The 16,641-nt window shown below is 35.4% G+C and overlaps 1 protein-coding gene across 1 annotated transcript in view; it reads left to right on the top strand.

Annotated features, from left to right (window-relative positions):
- ADGRV1 (adhesion G protein-coupled receptor V1) overlaps positions 1 to 16,641 on the top strand; it is a 947,781-nt gene that overhangs the window by 71,208 nt on the left and 859,932 nt on the right. The window contains exons 20-21 of the mRNA XM_007943393.1: positions 469 to 842; positions 13,186 to 13,362. Of these exons, the coding sequence (XP_007941584.1) occupies positions 469 to 842; positions 13,186 to 13,362 (551 nt within the window). The remainder of the gene's footprint in view (positions 1 to 468; positions 843 to 13,185; positions 13,363 to 16,641) is intronic.

Here is a 16,641-nt window from a genome sequence, read left to right as displayed (position 1 = left end):
ACACACACACATATATATGTATATATACATATGTATATATATGTATATATACACACCTATATGTAAATTAGGAAGTGTTATGGACTAAATTATTATCCAAATGTACATACACACATGTACTTAAATACATACACACATTTATACTTAATCTATGCATATTTGTTGATGTTTATGTGTAGTTATTGTTCTGTTCCAAAGTGTGATTTGACACATTGATATAATTTATCATTAAGGATGTCATTTAAATTGAAGGTAGATACTAATTCCTTTAGTTCAAAATACTATAAACTCATTATTTTACGTAATAATTTTTTATCATAAGACATCCTTTATTTGATTTTATACTTGTATAGAAGTATAAAATTATTAATACCTTTCAATAAAATTGTTTTAGTTGCTAATTCATACTGTAATTTAGGGTAGGAGAATTATGTATATTGTAGCATTTACATCTGTCTCTGTTTTCAGGTCCTGGGATTCTGAGAATTGGGGCAGGGATGAATGGCAATGACAGATTTACAGGTTTGATGCAGGATGTGAGGTTCTATGAGCAGAAACTGACCCTTGAAGAAATTTATGAACTTCATGCCATGCCTGCAAAGAGTGATTTATACCCCATTTCTGGATATATGGAGTTCAGACAAGGAGAAACTAACAAATCATTCATTGTTTCTGCAAGAGATGACAATGAAGAGGAAGGGGAAGAATTATTCATTCTTAAACTAGTCTCTGTATATGGAGGAGCTCGCATTTCTGAAGAAAATACTACAGCAAGATTAATAATACAAAAAAGTGACAATGCCAATGGCTTGTTTGGCTTCACAGGAACTTGTATTCCAGAGGTAAGGAGTGAGCACGGAGCATTTAGAGAGTTGAAAAAATACTGTAGGTAGATTATTTAGGAGTGTACTCTCTTTCATTTAGTAAGATTACTTGATTACTCACTTTAAGCCCTAAACTATGCTAGAGTTAGTGCTTGCAAATATATATAATAAGGTTACTGCTCTTATGAGTTCACTGTTTAAATCAGAAGCTTAATGAACTGATAGAGATAATAACAATTTAGCAAATTAAACATTAGCATTTAGCATTAAAGCCAATGTACTTTACAGAACTCACAATTATACAATATGTGTAGTTTATTTTTTTGACTACTCTGTTGGGTAGGGTATCAGTAAATGAAATAATATATACTGAAAACTTATATGAATAATTACATATTTTTTAAAAGTATGAGTTTTTTTTCACATTTGCAAAGCACACTAAGTAGGTGCCTGCAACATTCCTCTGTGTTACCTGTAAGTGCCTTTCTTATCAACCTTCTTGGTTAGCTTAATCCATTAGGCTGTTTTACTTCCTTATCAGCTCTTTCCAAGTTTGAGAATATCATCTTGGTTCGTAATCATCTTGATTTCCTGTTCAGTAATATGAGAGCGCATGAAAGTACTACACAGGTGTTGTGTGTGACAGTAATGGCTCGATGTCTATGAAAGGATGCCAAAAACAAGAGACGCTTTCCATTGGCAAGCTGATTCTAATAAATTTAGAATGATATGTATGTAAATTGAAATTATAAGGAAAAACAACTTGAAAAAGTATCTAGATCATAGGGCTCATTATAGCTCAGTTTTGAGCAACTGGCTGTCTGCAGTGTTTTATTCACCCTCTTAGTTATTTGGTTTGGTGACATGCATAAAAAATTTTAAATTGTTTTCTTCCATACCAGGGATAGAGCATCTTACACTAGGAAGGACAAGTGTCATACAAATCTACAACTTAAAAAAAATATGTTCACTTATAGGGATAATAGTTTTAAATAGAAATTCAGTTAGCAGAGAACTTTTACATGTTAAGTTTTATGCAGCTTTCTCTGATAGTTTATAGTATAGGTGTGGTAGTTTGGTTTGTGTGTCAACTTGGCTGGGCCTGGTTGAGTGGCTGGGCAGCTGGTGGTAGTTAATCCTCATGAGGAGACTGACAATCAACTCCATGGTGGGATCTACCACAAGCAGCTGGGTAACTGCCTTTGGGTATGTGGTATGCTTCCTGTATATAAGGAGAAGCTTTGAGAATGGTCTCTGGCCTATGGCACGTTTGGACCCTGCATGTAGCCTTGTCCTTGTTCAGCAGCCTGCTATGCTCTGCCGACCTTTGGACTTAAAATGGACTTAAGTTAATGGCCTGCCATGTGGTTTGGTAACATTACTTGTCAACCTTGGGGCTTCTCAGCCTCAGCAGCTAGCAGCTGTCTGAGTGAAGAAATGCCTCTAGCTCCAGTGGGCTGGGAGCAGGAGGCAGAGCAGGACCCCAAGGTTGAGGGGCTTTCACCCAGCCCCTAGAGCCTGGCACTTTGAACTTGGACTTAAAGCCTCCAAATTGTAAAAGTAATCTTCTGTTTGCTAAGGCCATCCCATTTGTGGTATATTTCTTGTCAGAGCAGCACTGGGTAAGCAGAACAATAGGTTCAAGAGGTATTAATTATTATTACTCTTTCCAATTTGTATGGTTAAAAAACTGAATCTTAGAGTCCTGAGAAAATATCTAGCCAAAGTGGAATTAAATGACACAGCATTAAATTGCCTGGTTCAAAATCTGGAATTTACTAAAGCTTAATAAATATTAATTTACCCCCCTTTTTCCCCTCTGAGGATACAATGGTGAGAACCTGGATTTGAACCGATGTCTTGTGACACTTAACCTGTTGGCTTTCACCCTATATCTTTAGTAGCATCGTCTGTGTTTAAAAAGAGACAGATGGGCTTTCATCAGGTTATAAGCACCATATTGCACCGGATTACCTTCACAGGACTTCAGTTTGCTTTGTGATATGGCTCCTGTCTGTTGTTCTGACCTTTTTAGTATATTTCTCCCCTTTGGTCATTATATTTCAGTCAGGTTTGTCTTCTTTTGATTCTGAGTTCAGGGCATCTTCATTTGCTATCTTTTCTGTTTGGAACTTATTCCACATCTTCACATTTATTCAAACAAGTCTCAGTTCCAGAGACTTTTCCTCAGTGGAGATGTAATACTCCATTCTTCCTACTGGTAACTCTCCATCCCTTCATCTAGTTTTAATTTTTTTGTACCATAGATCACTCTCCTAAATTCTCTTTGTTGTTTGTAACTCTTAACTATTTACTGTCTGTCCCCTCTCCACTGCAAAAATGAAGGAACTCTGAGTAAAATAAGGTGTATTGCTCATATATGGCACCTATAATTGAGCAGTGTAGGTACTCAGTAAATATTTGTTGAACTTATGATGATTATGTTTTAGTATCAAGACATGAAGTCAATTACCAATCATGTTTAGATTCAGTTAGATTGCATAAACAGACAAACTGAAGAAAACATAGCAATATATAACATAAAAAAGCTGCTTGAAATGAGATATGACTTCTTAGTGTCTCTGGATTTCTGAATGATAGTAAGATCTTCAATGCTGGCTCATCTCAAAAGTTCCTTCAATAGACTGTGATTGGTGTAGGTTTACTTCCGTTGAAGTATATGTCTTTTCTTCTTCCTTGAAATTTCTGAACTTGAGGAGCATCAGACAAACCTTTGATTGCAGAAGAGAGAACTTCTTTTTTTAGGCTACAGCACCTATACTAGTTGGACTAGCTGGACAAAAAAAAAAAGAAAACCTGATTGGTTAATCTCCAAACCCAGATGGAGAGAGATGGAGAATATATATATTGGAAAGAGAAACACAGGAGATGTTGATATAGGAAAAGTGTTGTTGAGTCTAAAAGATTAAACATTGCAATTTGATGCAAGGAAGATTACAGAATTTTCATTTCTAAAAATGTTAAGAATAGAAATATAGAATTCCTGCTTTTCTTGATGTTATGGTAAAACAGGAGTAAGATGAAGTAATATCATCATTGCCAACATCATTTTCATCAATATTTACTGATTGCTTATTGAAGTGTCTCTCAAAGTGTAGTCTAAGTACTCCTGGAAGTTTCTGAGATCCTTTTATAAGGTCCACAGGGTCAAACCTAATTTCATATAAATACTAAGATACTGCCTTTTTCAATTTATTGACATTTGTGCCAAGAAAGCAATGATAGGTAAAATTGTTGACACCTTAGCAAAAATCAAGGCAATGGCACCAAAATTACCCAGTTGTTACTATCCACCCTTAGTTAAAAACTGTGCTTAAGAATGTCTTTGATGAATCAATAAAAAATATTAATTTTATAAAATCGCACTCCTTGAGCACCTGACTTTTTAATATCCTGTGTCATGTTAGCAAAATTTTGCTGAAGATAATTAAAAAACAACTGCAGCCATATATTGACGGGAAACTGTAAGACATTCAAGCTGGAATCAGAAGAGTACATAGAATGAGGGATATCATTGTGATGTCAGATGGATCTTGGCCCAAAGCAAAGAGTACCAGAAAGATATTTACCTATGTTTTATTGACTATATGAAGACATCTGACTGTTCTGGACTGTTTTGTTGTGAAGAACGGGATAACATTATGAAAAATTCTGAATAATATTATGATGTAAACTGAAATGATTAAGGAAATCAATACTTGAAAAAATATCTAGATCATAGGTCTCATTATAGCTCAAATCGGAGGGACAAATTCTGGATAACATTGTGAAGAATGGGAATTACAGAACACAAATTTTGCTCATGCCGAACCTCTACATAGAATAAAAGGCAGTTGTTGAAATAGAACAAGGGGATACTGCATGGTTCAAAATTGGAAAAGATGTGCAGCTGGATCGTGTCCTTTCATCTTTCTTAGTCAATGTAAGCTGAACAAATAATCCATGAGGAAGAATATGACATCAAAATTGACTGAAGACTCGTTAACACCCTGTGATATGCAGATGTCACAACCTTGCTTCCCCAAAGTAAAGACAATGAAGAAATTACTCATGAAGGTGAAACTATGGTCTTCAGTAGGGATTGCACTTAAACACAGAGAAAACAAAGGTCTTCACAACTGAACCAATGAACAACATCATTATAAATGGAGAAAAATTTGAAATTGTCAATGGCTTCTTTCTACTTGAATCAACCATCAATGTCCATGGAAGAAATAGTCAAGAAATAAAGTGAATTATTGCATTGGATAAATCTGCCAAAGATCTGTTTAAAGTGCTGAAAAGCAAAGATATCACTCTGATGACTAAGGTATGCCTGATCTAAGCTGTGGTCTTTTCAGTTGCCTAATATACATGTGAAAGCTGGACAATAAAAAAGGGAGACAGAAGAATTGATGCATTTGAGTTGTGATGTTGGTGAAGAATATTGAATATAATGTGGTCTGTGAAAAGAATGAACAAACAAGTCTTAGGAGAAATATCACCTGAATGCTCCTTAGAAGCGAAGATGGCAAGACTGGCTCAGTGACTTTGCACATGCCATTAGGATAGAGCGGTTGTTAGAAAAGGACATCATGTTTGCTCAGTGGAAAGGAGGGAAACCCTCAATGAGATGAATTGACACCATAGTCACAACAATAGACTCAAACATCCCATTGATCATGAATATGGCAATGATCCAGGCACCATTTTGTTCTCTTGTACATAAGGTCTCCAGCATTGAATCGCTGGGAACTAACAACATCACAAAATGGGAAGCACAAATAATGTGCTTCTGCTGCATTAGCAAAATATGATAATTGTCTATAAGAAAAGTATTTGTGCAGTTTTTGAATTGTGATCTGAACTGATTGCTCTTTTCATGGAAAACCATTTTTATTAGAAAAAAATGACTAATAAATTTTGGTTATTTAGACTTGTGTATTTGGCAGATATTCTCTTGAAAATGAAACAAGTGAGCTAATGACTTAAAAGAAAACAACTGACAGTACTTGTTGCCAGTGATAAAAATTTGAGTTTCCAAATGAACATTAGAATTTTGGAGCACTTGTATTTTCCAAAAAGACCTTGACTGCTTTCCAGTTCTTAATGATGGATAATTTAAATTTCTTCTCCAATATATTGTTGCAGTGATGTTGAAAAAAAATTTTTTAGCCCTTCAAAATTTTAGAAGACATTGTTGTTAGATGTGGTTGAGTTTGTTCTGACTTATAGCAACCCTGTGTCCAACAGAATGAAACATTGGTCCAGTGCTGTCTTCACAGTTGTTGTTCTGTTGAGCCCATTGTTGCAGCCATTGTGTTAGTCTTGAGATCGAAGGTCTTCCTCTTTTTTGTTGACTTTCTACTTTACCAAGCATGATGTCCTTCTCCGGGGACAGTGCATTCCTGATAACTTGTGCAAAGTACATGAGACAAAGAAGTCTTTTCATCCTCTCTTCCAAGGAACATTCTGTTTTGTACTTCTTGTAAGACAGATGTGTTCATTCTTCTTCTGGTGGTGGTGTTGTTATGTGCCATGGAGTTAGACCTGATTCATAGTGACCCTTCCTTGGGTTTCTGAGGTAGTATCACTATGGAAGTAGATTGCCCTATCTTTCTTCTGGGGAGTGGCTGGTGGGTTTGAACAGCCAACCTTCTGGTTAGCAGTCAAGTGCCTTAGGCACTATGCTAGATCATAGTATATTAATATTCTTCATTAACACCATTATTCAAATACATCAATTCTTCACTTTTCCTTATTCATTGTCTGGCATGGGTCAGGTGTACCTTAGTTCTCAAAGAAATTCCTGAAGTCATTAGAGGTCCTTTAAAGAATTTTCTCAGAGTTATGTTTTTACATTTCTTAGAAATTCATTTGACATAAAGTACTATTAAGGTTGGGAGCTCTGGTGGTGTAGTGCCTAAGGCATTTGACTGCTAACCAGAAGGCTGGAGGTTCAAACTCACCAACCACTCCTTGGTAGGAAAATTGGGCAATCTACTTCTGTAGAGATAATGGCTCAGAAACCCAAGGAGGGGTTGCCATGAGTTGAATTGACTTGACCACAGTGGGTTAGAGTTTACTACTAAGATTAAAACTAAAGCATAAACACATCTTGAATGAATAAAGAAAATGTGTACAATATAATGTAAAATAAGTAGAATATGACAAGTTTGCTACTTGATACACTGAAAGAAATGAGAATGATTTTTTTGTGACTGTTTCCTCCTAACCAGGTACACCATGCTTTGGCAAATAGCAGAGCTTAATAAATTATCATGGAAGAGTGAATACAACTGAATGCATTTTAGAGCCTTAATGATATGCTAAAAAGTTACTTGAATTCCAAATGGGATCTCTGTTGAGCAGATGAATAATTTTGTAGGATATTTGGCCTACTCAGATTTTCATGTTGCCTCCCTATATTTTCCTTTTCTATTTCTGTTATTTTCTCTCTACCTTATTTTATCACTCTATTTGTGTCTTATAAAATTACATACCAAACAATTAGAAAGTCATGAGATTTCTTTTAATAGTGCTTCATGAAACTTAGCTTTATTTTTATGACCATTTGTATTATATTTTATATTTATAAATTTATGGTTTAAGAATCAATTTAGAGACATTTTAGGAAGATCTTTGTGCAAATTACAATATTATTTCAACTTGGACTGTATTTGTTTTTAAGTCTCTGCCATATGCTATATGAGTAGATTCCTTTAGATATAAGTGATATTGATATAATCTGATATCACAGATCATCACCCAAGCATGAAAGAAAATTAAAAATGAATTGGATGTGTAATTGTTTAGCTTTAATCTTCTGTTTCAATACAGAAGACCTATTCATTACTCAGAATAGTGTATTCTTTTTCCTATAAGATAGATGTCAAACACTTTTCTCCTCCTTGTTCACCCTTATTATTACTCTTCTGCAGAAATGAAGATTTGGCAAATTGCTAATTCAAAAGAGGAAACAATACCAGATAATGCTGTTTCTGGTGAAAATCTGAGTGATGATGTTTCTGATAATGATTACATGACATTATGCCACTTCATGGTATTGACCTAAATGTTTGCTGTATCATAATTTTAAAAGCAATGAGACAAATTATCTATCTATATAAATATAACCTGTCATTGTGATTTGGGTGAAAGCTTATAGAGTGATTGATTTTACATTCACCTATTCATATAGTTTTTGTTTTGTGACATTGGTTGCAATACCCACAATGTTATAGCTTTCTTCCTATATCCTCTTGTGTTTACCATTTCTATTCATCTTTATTCCCTATCTCTTCCTACCTTCTGAGCTTTATCCCTGGGCAAATGATGCCCTTTTGATCTGATATGATTGATTGTTCCAAGGAATATGTACCTCCTTGGTGTTATTGTTCACCTTGTAGGCCTGTTGTTTGGCTGAAAGTTGAGCCACAGGGGTGAGTGCAGTTCCAGGCTTGAAGAGTTTCTAAGGGCCATAGTCTTGAGGAATCTAACCCATCTCTACCAGGCCAGTAAGACTGGTCTTTCTCATGATTTTGAGCTTTATTCTACAAGTGTCTTCCACTCTCTCCAGGACCTCCTATGTGATTCCTTTCAGAGCAGTTGGTAGTGGGGCACCATCTACTTCTTCCGATCTCAGGGTCATGGATGCTGGGGTTTGCTTTTGTTCATTAGTCCTTTGGACTAATTGTTTCCTTGCATCTTTGATTTTCTTCACTCTCCTTTGTTCCAGATTTTAAGACCCAGTTGCTGCTTACCAAAGTAGGATTTAGAACATTCTCTCTGTGGGCTATCCTGTGCCAATTGACCTTGATGTGCCCTGAGACTATAGTCCTGAGCCCCCAGGCCCAGAAACTCACTCTTTCAAGGTGTTTAGTTACAGCTATGAAGTTTTCATAACTTTGTCCCTTGTATAGTCTACATTCATAGATATATTTGCAGCTACACAAGTATTTTAATCATAGAAAAATGGTTCTAAATATTTATTCTCTGTGTCTTAAGTCCCACTACTCATTTGTCAGTTTGTCCTACTATGGTGGCTTTTGTGTTGCTGTGATGCTGGAAGACCAGTTACTACTACTATTATTCAAATTTAACACCAGCCATCAAAGCCAAAGATGAAGAATTTGAAGATTTTTAACAACTTTTGCAGTCTGAAATTGACAAAACATGCAATCAAGATGTATTGATTATTACTGGTAATTGGAATGCAGAACTTGGAAGCAAAAAAAGCAGCATTGGTACTTAGAAAATACGGCCTTGGCGATAGAAGTGATGGAGAACTCATGCTACAATTTTGCAAGACCAACAACTTTTTCATTGCAAATACTTTCATTCAACAACATAAATGATGTATATATACATGGACCTCACCAGATGGAGTACACAAGAATCAGATTGACTACATCTGTGGAAAGAGGTAATAGAGAAGCTCAATATCTTCTGGCAAAGCAAGGCAAAATAAGGAGCTGACTGTGGAAGAGACCATCAATTACTCATATGCAAGTTCAAGTTAAAGCTAAAAAAATTTAAAACAAGTCCATGAGATCCAAAATTCAACCTTGCTTATATCTCAACTGAATTTAGAGACCATCTCAAGATTAGATTAGACACATTGAACACCAGTGACTGAAGACAGACAAGCTGTGGGATGACATTAAGAACATCATATATGAAGAAAACAAAAGGTCATTAAAGAGACAGGAAAGGAAGAAAAGACTAAAATGGAATGTCAGAGGAAACTCTTATTGAAAGTTTCTATTGAATGGAGAGTAGCTAAAGTGAATAGAAGAAATAATGAAGTAAAAGAGCTGACCAGAAGATTTCAAATGGTACCTCAAGAAGACAAAGTAAAGTATTACAATGAAATGTAAAAAAACCTATTAGAAACAAAAAGAGAAGAACATGATCACCATTTCTCAAACTGAAAAAAATAAAGAAAAAAAAATTCAAGCCTTAAGTTGCAATATTGAAAGATTCTATGGGCAAAATATTGAATGAATGATGCAGGAAGTATCAAAAGAAGATGGAAAGAATACACAGAATCACTGTACAAAAAGAATTGCCCAAAGTTCAACAATTTCAGGAGGTAGCATAGGATGAAGCACCAATAATATTGAAGTCTGAGCTATAGTGAAGGAATTGGCAAAAAACAAGACTCCAGGAGCTGGCAGAATACCCATTGAGATGTTTCACCAAACAGATGGAAAGCTAGAAGCATTCACTCATTTATGCTAGGAAATTAGAAAGACAGGTATTTGGCCAACCTACTGAAAGAGATCTATATTTATGCCCATTCCAAAGAAAGGTGATTCAACAGAATGTGGAAATTATCAAACAACATCATTCATGTCATATGTAAGTAAAATCTTGCTGAAGATAATTCCAAAATGGTGGTAGCAGTATATTGACTGGGACTTTGCAGAAATGCAAGCTGGATTCAGAAGAGGATGTGCAGTGATAGATATTATTGCTGATGTCAGATGGATCTTGCCTGAAAGCAAAATAAGGTGTTTACCTGTGTTTTATTGACTATGTAAATGCATTTGACTGTATGGATCATAATAAATTATGGATAATATTGAGAAGAATGAGAATTCCAGAGCACTTAATTTTGCTCGTGAGGAATCTGTACAAAGACGAAGAGGCAATTGTTTGAACAGAATAAGGGGATACTGCATGGTTTAAAATCAGGAAGGATGGAATTCAGGGTTGTATCCTTTCACCATACTTATTCATTCTGTCTTCTGAGAAAATAATCTGAGAAGCTGTACTGTATGAAGAAGAATGTAGCATCAGGATTGGAGGAAGACTCATTAATAACTTGCAATATACAGATGACACAACCTTGCTTACTGAAAGTGAAGAAGACTTGAAATACTTACTGATGAAGATCAAAGATTATGGTCTTCAGTGTGGAATTCACCTCAACATAAAGAAAACTAAAATCCTCACAACTGGACCAATAAGCAACATTGTGATAAACAGAGAAAAGATTGACATTGTCAGGCATTTTATATTACTTGGATCTACAATCAACACACAGGGAAGCAGCAGTCAAGAAATCAGGTGTCATATTGCACTGGGCAAATCTTCTAAAAAAAGACCTCTTTAAGGTGTTAAAGAGCAAAGATGTCACTTTGCAAACTAAGGTGCATGTAACCCAACCCCTGGAATTTTCAGTCAACTCATGCATGCGAAATGTGGATGATACATAAGGAAGACTGAAGAAAAATTGATGCTTTGGAATTGTGGTGTTGGCAAAGAATACTGAAAATATCATGGACTGCCAGAAATCTGTCTTGGAGGAAGTGCAGCCAGAATGCTCCTTAGATGGAGGATAGCCAGTCTTCATTTCACCTACTCTGGTCATGTTGTTGGGTGGGACCAGTATCTGGAGAGGGGTATCATGGTTGGTGAAATAGAGAGTCAAAGAAAAAGGGAAAGACACTCAACAGCATGGATTGACACAGTTGCTGCAACAATGGCCTAAAAATTAACAAGGATTATAAGTATGGTGCAAGACCAGGCAGTGTTTTCTTTTGTTGTACATAGGGTCGCTATGTGTCAGAGCCTACTTGACCACACCTAACAACATAACACTAATAACAACCACATATATATCTATATATAAATATATTTTACATTCAAAAACCAAACCAAACTTACTGCCTTCTAGTCGGTTCTGACTCATGGCAACCCCTCCTTGGGTTTCTGAGGAGTTATCTCTATGGAAGTAGATTGTCCAACCATCCTTCCAAGGAGTGGCTGGTGGGTTCGAACCACCACCCTTCTGGTTAGCAGTGAAGTGCCTTGGGCACTACACCACAGAGCTCCTAAAGCTTAATCAGTCCAATAGAAAACAGAAGAGGAAGGGATAAAATATAAGAATGTGAATATCTTATTCTAAAAGATATTCCAAATTCTTGCTCCAAAAAAATTTTAAGCATTATTTAAAAATGTTTAGATAAAAAATAAACACACATGGAATGACATAAAATGCTCTCCTTGATCTGAATATTGTTCCTGTCTAAGAATTTATCAGATTGTCCCCACTTGGCACTTTATGTCACCCCCAAAATTATTTTACCAATGATTTCATGCTACAGTTGATCCTTGAACAACATGTGTTTGAACTGTTACAAGTCCATTTACATGTGGATTTTTTCAAGATATGGATCTTGGAGAAATTCAGGAGCTAATAGACAACATACCAGAGGAGTTAACAGAAGACGACTTGATGGAGATGAGTGCTTCCAAACAAGTGACAGATGATGAGGAAGAAGGTGTAGAAGAAGTTATGTCAGAAAACAAGTTGACATTAGACAATCTGGCAGAAGTGTTCTGATTATTAAGATGATTTATGACATCTTTTACAACATGAACCCTTCTATGATATGGGCACTGAAACTAAAGCAAATGGTGGAAGAAAGATTGGTATGCTACAGAAATATTTTTAGATACATGAAAAAGCAAAATAGACAGAAATTATGATGTATTTCTGTAAAGTTACACATAGTGTGCCTGTCCCTCCTACTTCCGTCTCCTCCTCCTCCTCCTCTGCCTCCGCCATTGCTGAGACAGAACAACCTTCCTCTCCTCTTCCTCCTCAGCCTACTCAATGTGAGGACCACGAGGATAAGGACCTTTATGACTTAATAAATAGTAAATAATCACTATGCTAGGTACTTAATGCATTTATCTTTTGTGATAAATTTATATATGTGAGTGTCTTTGTGTGAAAATCTAATAAATGTACAGCAAGAACTGTGTTAATGAACTGTTTGTATTATTGGTAAGGCTTCTGGTCAATAGTAGACTATTAGTAGCTAAATTTTTTGGGAGTCAAAAGTTATATGCTTATTTTTGACTGTGCAGGAGTTAGCACCACTAATCCTCACGTTGTTCATGGGTTGGCTATTGAGTATTTATGATGTCCATGACTATAAATTTTTCTCTGATGTCATGTTCCACCCTGTCCCCCTAGCCTCCAATCTCATTCCTTTTTGTACTCTATGCTTATGCAGAGAAAGGTCTGTGCTTTTTTCATCATCTGTAACCATAGCATTTAGCATAGTGGCAGGTATATATAGGTGTTAATGAATGAATTGCATGCATAGTTAACTGATTGTAACTCTTTTCCTTCATTTATACCTGTAAAGGAAAGAGAGAAAATGAATGATTAAATACTTCCTAATAGTAAAAAAAAATCTATGTGTGGGACATCTTAATCTTTATTTTGGAAGTCAAAAGTTACAGAATTTAGTTTATGATAAAGAGATTTTATGAAAGCATTGTAATTTTATCAACTGCTTTGAATTGGTACAGATGATAAATAATTTATGTTCAATTTCAGATTGCAGAGGAGGGCTCCACCATTTCATGTGTGGTGGAGCGAACCAGAGGAGCTCTGGATTATGTGAATATTTTTTACATCATCTCACAGATTGAATCTGATGGCATTAATTACATAGTTGATGATTTTGCCAACGCCAATGGAACTATCACATTCCTTCCTTGGCAGAGATCAGAGGTAAATCTACCTCCTTTGTTTCTTTGACAGCCTCCTGCAAAGCTTTTTCTGATGTATTTGCTTTATAATTTCTTTGCAGTTTCTTGCTAGTTAAGCACTTCTAAATATTTTCAAGATTAAGTTTATATAATAGAATAAAATATTTTTGTATTTATTTATGCAAAAGAAAAGCTAAGGATCTTGAATAATATGTGTTATAGTTGTATTTGTTCTTTGATTTAATTAATATCTTAATGATATAGTTTGAAATATATGATTGTGGGTTTTTATTATTACTGATAATGTGGTATCTTAGTTATCTAGTGCTGCTTTAACAGAATACCACTAGTAGGTGGCTTCAACAAACAGAAATTTGTTTTCTCACAGTTTAGGAGGTTAGGAGTCTGAATTCAGGGTGCTTTCTCTAAGGGAAGGCAATCTCTCTCAGCTGGCTCTAGAGAAAGGTACCTCCTTGTCTGTTTGGAGCTACTGCTCCTGGATGATCTTCATGTGGGTTAACATCTCTCTTCTATCTCTGCTCCTTTCTCTTGCTTGTTGAATCTCTTCTCTGTCAGAACAACAACATGTCTAAAAAGAGATTCCTTTAAGACACATTCTACACAGAACCTGTCTTATTAACATAACAAAGACAACCTATTCCCAAATGGGATTATAACCACAGGTATGTTGTTGTTAGATGCCCTTGAGTTGGTTCCCACATAGTGACCCTATGGGCAACAGAAAGAAATACTACCTGGTCTATGCCATCCTTACATTTTTTGCTTCATTTGAGCCATTTGTCACTGCCACTATGTCAATTGATCTTACTGAGGATATTCCTCTTTTTCACTGATCATCTACTTTATCAAACATGATGTCATTCTCCAGGGATTGGTTCCTCCTGATAACATGTCTAAAGTCACAAGATGAAGTCTCACCCTCCTTGCTTCTAAGGAGCATTCTGGTTGTACTTCTTCCAAGACAGATTTGTTTGTTCTTCTGGCAGTCCATGGTATATTCAGTATTCTTCACTAACACTATAATTCAAATGTACCAATTCTTCAGTCTGCCGTATTCATTGTCCAGCTTTCATATGCATAAGAGGTGACTGAAAACACCATGGCTTGGGTCAAGATAATGATGATGGTAATAGTTTTTAATGTTCCTTACTGTACTAAGTAGAATTGATCCATGATTTTTTTCTTGCAACATTTACTATGAATTGAATATAACTGGGAAGCATTTTTAAAATAAAGTAGATCCATAGGCATTTTGGAAATGGTAAGAGTTAATCAAATTTTGATAATTTTTTAGTAAATTTTTGGTAATTTTTTGTGAATGCTCTAGCTAGGATTTATTTAACATATTTTCTCCCACAATTTTTAAATTTCTTACAAATTGAATTTTAAAGCAAAAATAATAAAAATGAGTAGTAAACCTATAAATAATTTGATAACATATTACAAAAAAGACAAGGAGACCACATGTTCTGACCTCCTCTGAGGAAGACAGAAACACCATCAATAGCCCAAGGCCTATTCCTGAGAGTCCAGACATGCTGCCTCCCTCCAGCCCTTTCTCCAACCGTTCCTCCCAAAGCACCCACCACCTCTCACCTGGGTTCGATAATTTGCTGCAGTGGCCACACAGAACTCACAGATTATGAGGTTTATTAGGGAAGCACCAGGCTACAATTCAAGTTCAGGAAAAAACACTCAGTCTCTCTTCCAGCCCACCATCCCTCAGCCAACAGTCTCTTACAGTCTCTTTCCCAGCAGTGCGTGTCCCTTGGTGTCTTACTCAGCAATGCACGTCTCCTGTGTCTCTTTGCTGGCAGCATGTGTCTCTTTCCCAGCAGCATGTGTCTCTTTCAGGAGTGTGTGTCTCTTTTGGCAGCACGTCTTTCTCAACCAGCAGCCAGAGAGAGTTCTGCCTCTAGGAGGCCTCCTTTTGAGCTTGGCAGAGTGGCCAAACCAACCAGTCATAACAACAGAATTCTAAGCACCTGAGAGTGAGCATCCCATAACATTGCGTTGTGCCATGCCCAACAGAAATAACTCAGGTGGATAACATTTACAATCAAGAGCTCCTCAGTTGCTTATAGCAAATCCCACCTTGGAGTTTACAAAGACATGGGTAGAAAAGCCACACTAAGTAATTTACTACACCACACATATGTGTAATAATTTTAGAACATAAGTAAAATGTATGACAGTAGTAGCACAAAGGAGAATGGGATGTGACATTATTTAAAGGTAGATTATGATAAGTTAAATGTATGTTTTGTAAATCTAAGAGCAATGACTACAAAAAAAATGTATAGCTAATAAGTCCAAAAATATTGGAGCTAAAATGAAATACTAAAAACCTGTGTGACAACATACAAAGAAGATAAAAAGGAATTAAGAGTATTTTGGAAAAATATAAAACAAGTACCAAGATGGTAATTTAAATGCAATTACATTTCAACTACATTAAATTTTCTAAGCACTCCAATTAAAAGACAAATATTATAAGAGTGGGTATAAAACCAAGATCCAACTAAATGTTATTACGAACCCACTTTCAATATTAAATCATAAATAGGTTAAAAGTAAATGGATGGAAAAGATATTCTATGAAAAAAATAACCAATGAAAGTCAAAATGGCTATTTTTATGTCAGACAAATAGCCTTCAAGACAAGGAATATTACCAGGGATAAAGAGGGACATTTCATAATGATAGAGTTAATGCATTAAGAAAACATAGCAATCCTAAATATGTATGCAGTAATAAGCAAGCTTTAAAATATATGAAGTAAAATCTGATGGAACAGATTATATAGTTTTTGATTTCAGTAATTCATTGAACAAGCAGACAAAAAACAGTAAAAATGTAAAGTCAAAACAAAATCACACCAACCAAAATTATCAACCGAATTGATCTAACTGACAGTTCTCTCCACATTAGCAGAACACATATTCTTTTCAAGTAACCTAAAATGATCACAAAGAAGCATCATATAGTAGGCTATTAAACAAATTTCATAAAATTCAAAAAAGATTTGAAATCATATAGAGTATGTACAGAATTATATTAGAATTCAATACAAGAAAGATATCTAGAAAAATCCCCAAATAGTTTAAAATTAAACAACACAGTTCTAAATGATATTTGGGCCAAAAAATTGCAAAGGAAATTCTAAAGTATTTTAAACTAAATTAAAGGGAAACACATAAAATTTATGGGATACAGCTAAAGCAGTGGAGAGGGAAATATATAGCTTTAAATAACTATACTAGAAAGCTCTAAAAAGAAT

Source organism: Orycteropus afer, unplaced genomic scaffold (genome assembly GCF_000298275.1).
Source record: "Orycteropus afer afer isolate SDZICR_OR568_19922 unplaced genomic scaffold, OryAfe1.0 scaffold00105, whole genome shotgun sequence".
Classification (NCBI taxonomy): domain Eukaryota; kingdom Metazoa; phylum Chordata; class Mammalia; order Tubulidentata; family Orycteropodidae; genus Orycteropus; species Orycteropus afer.
This window is presented reverse-complemented; position numbering and strand designations above follow the sequence as displayed.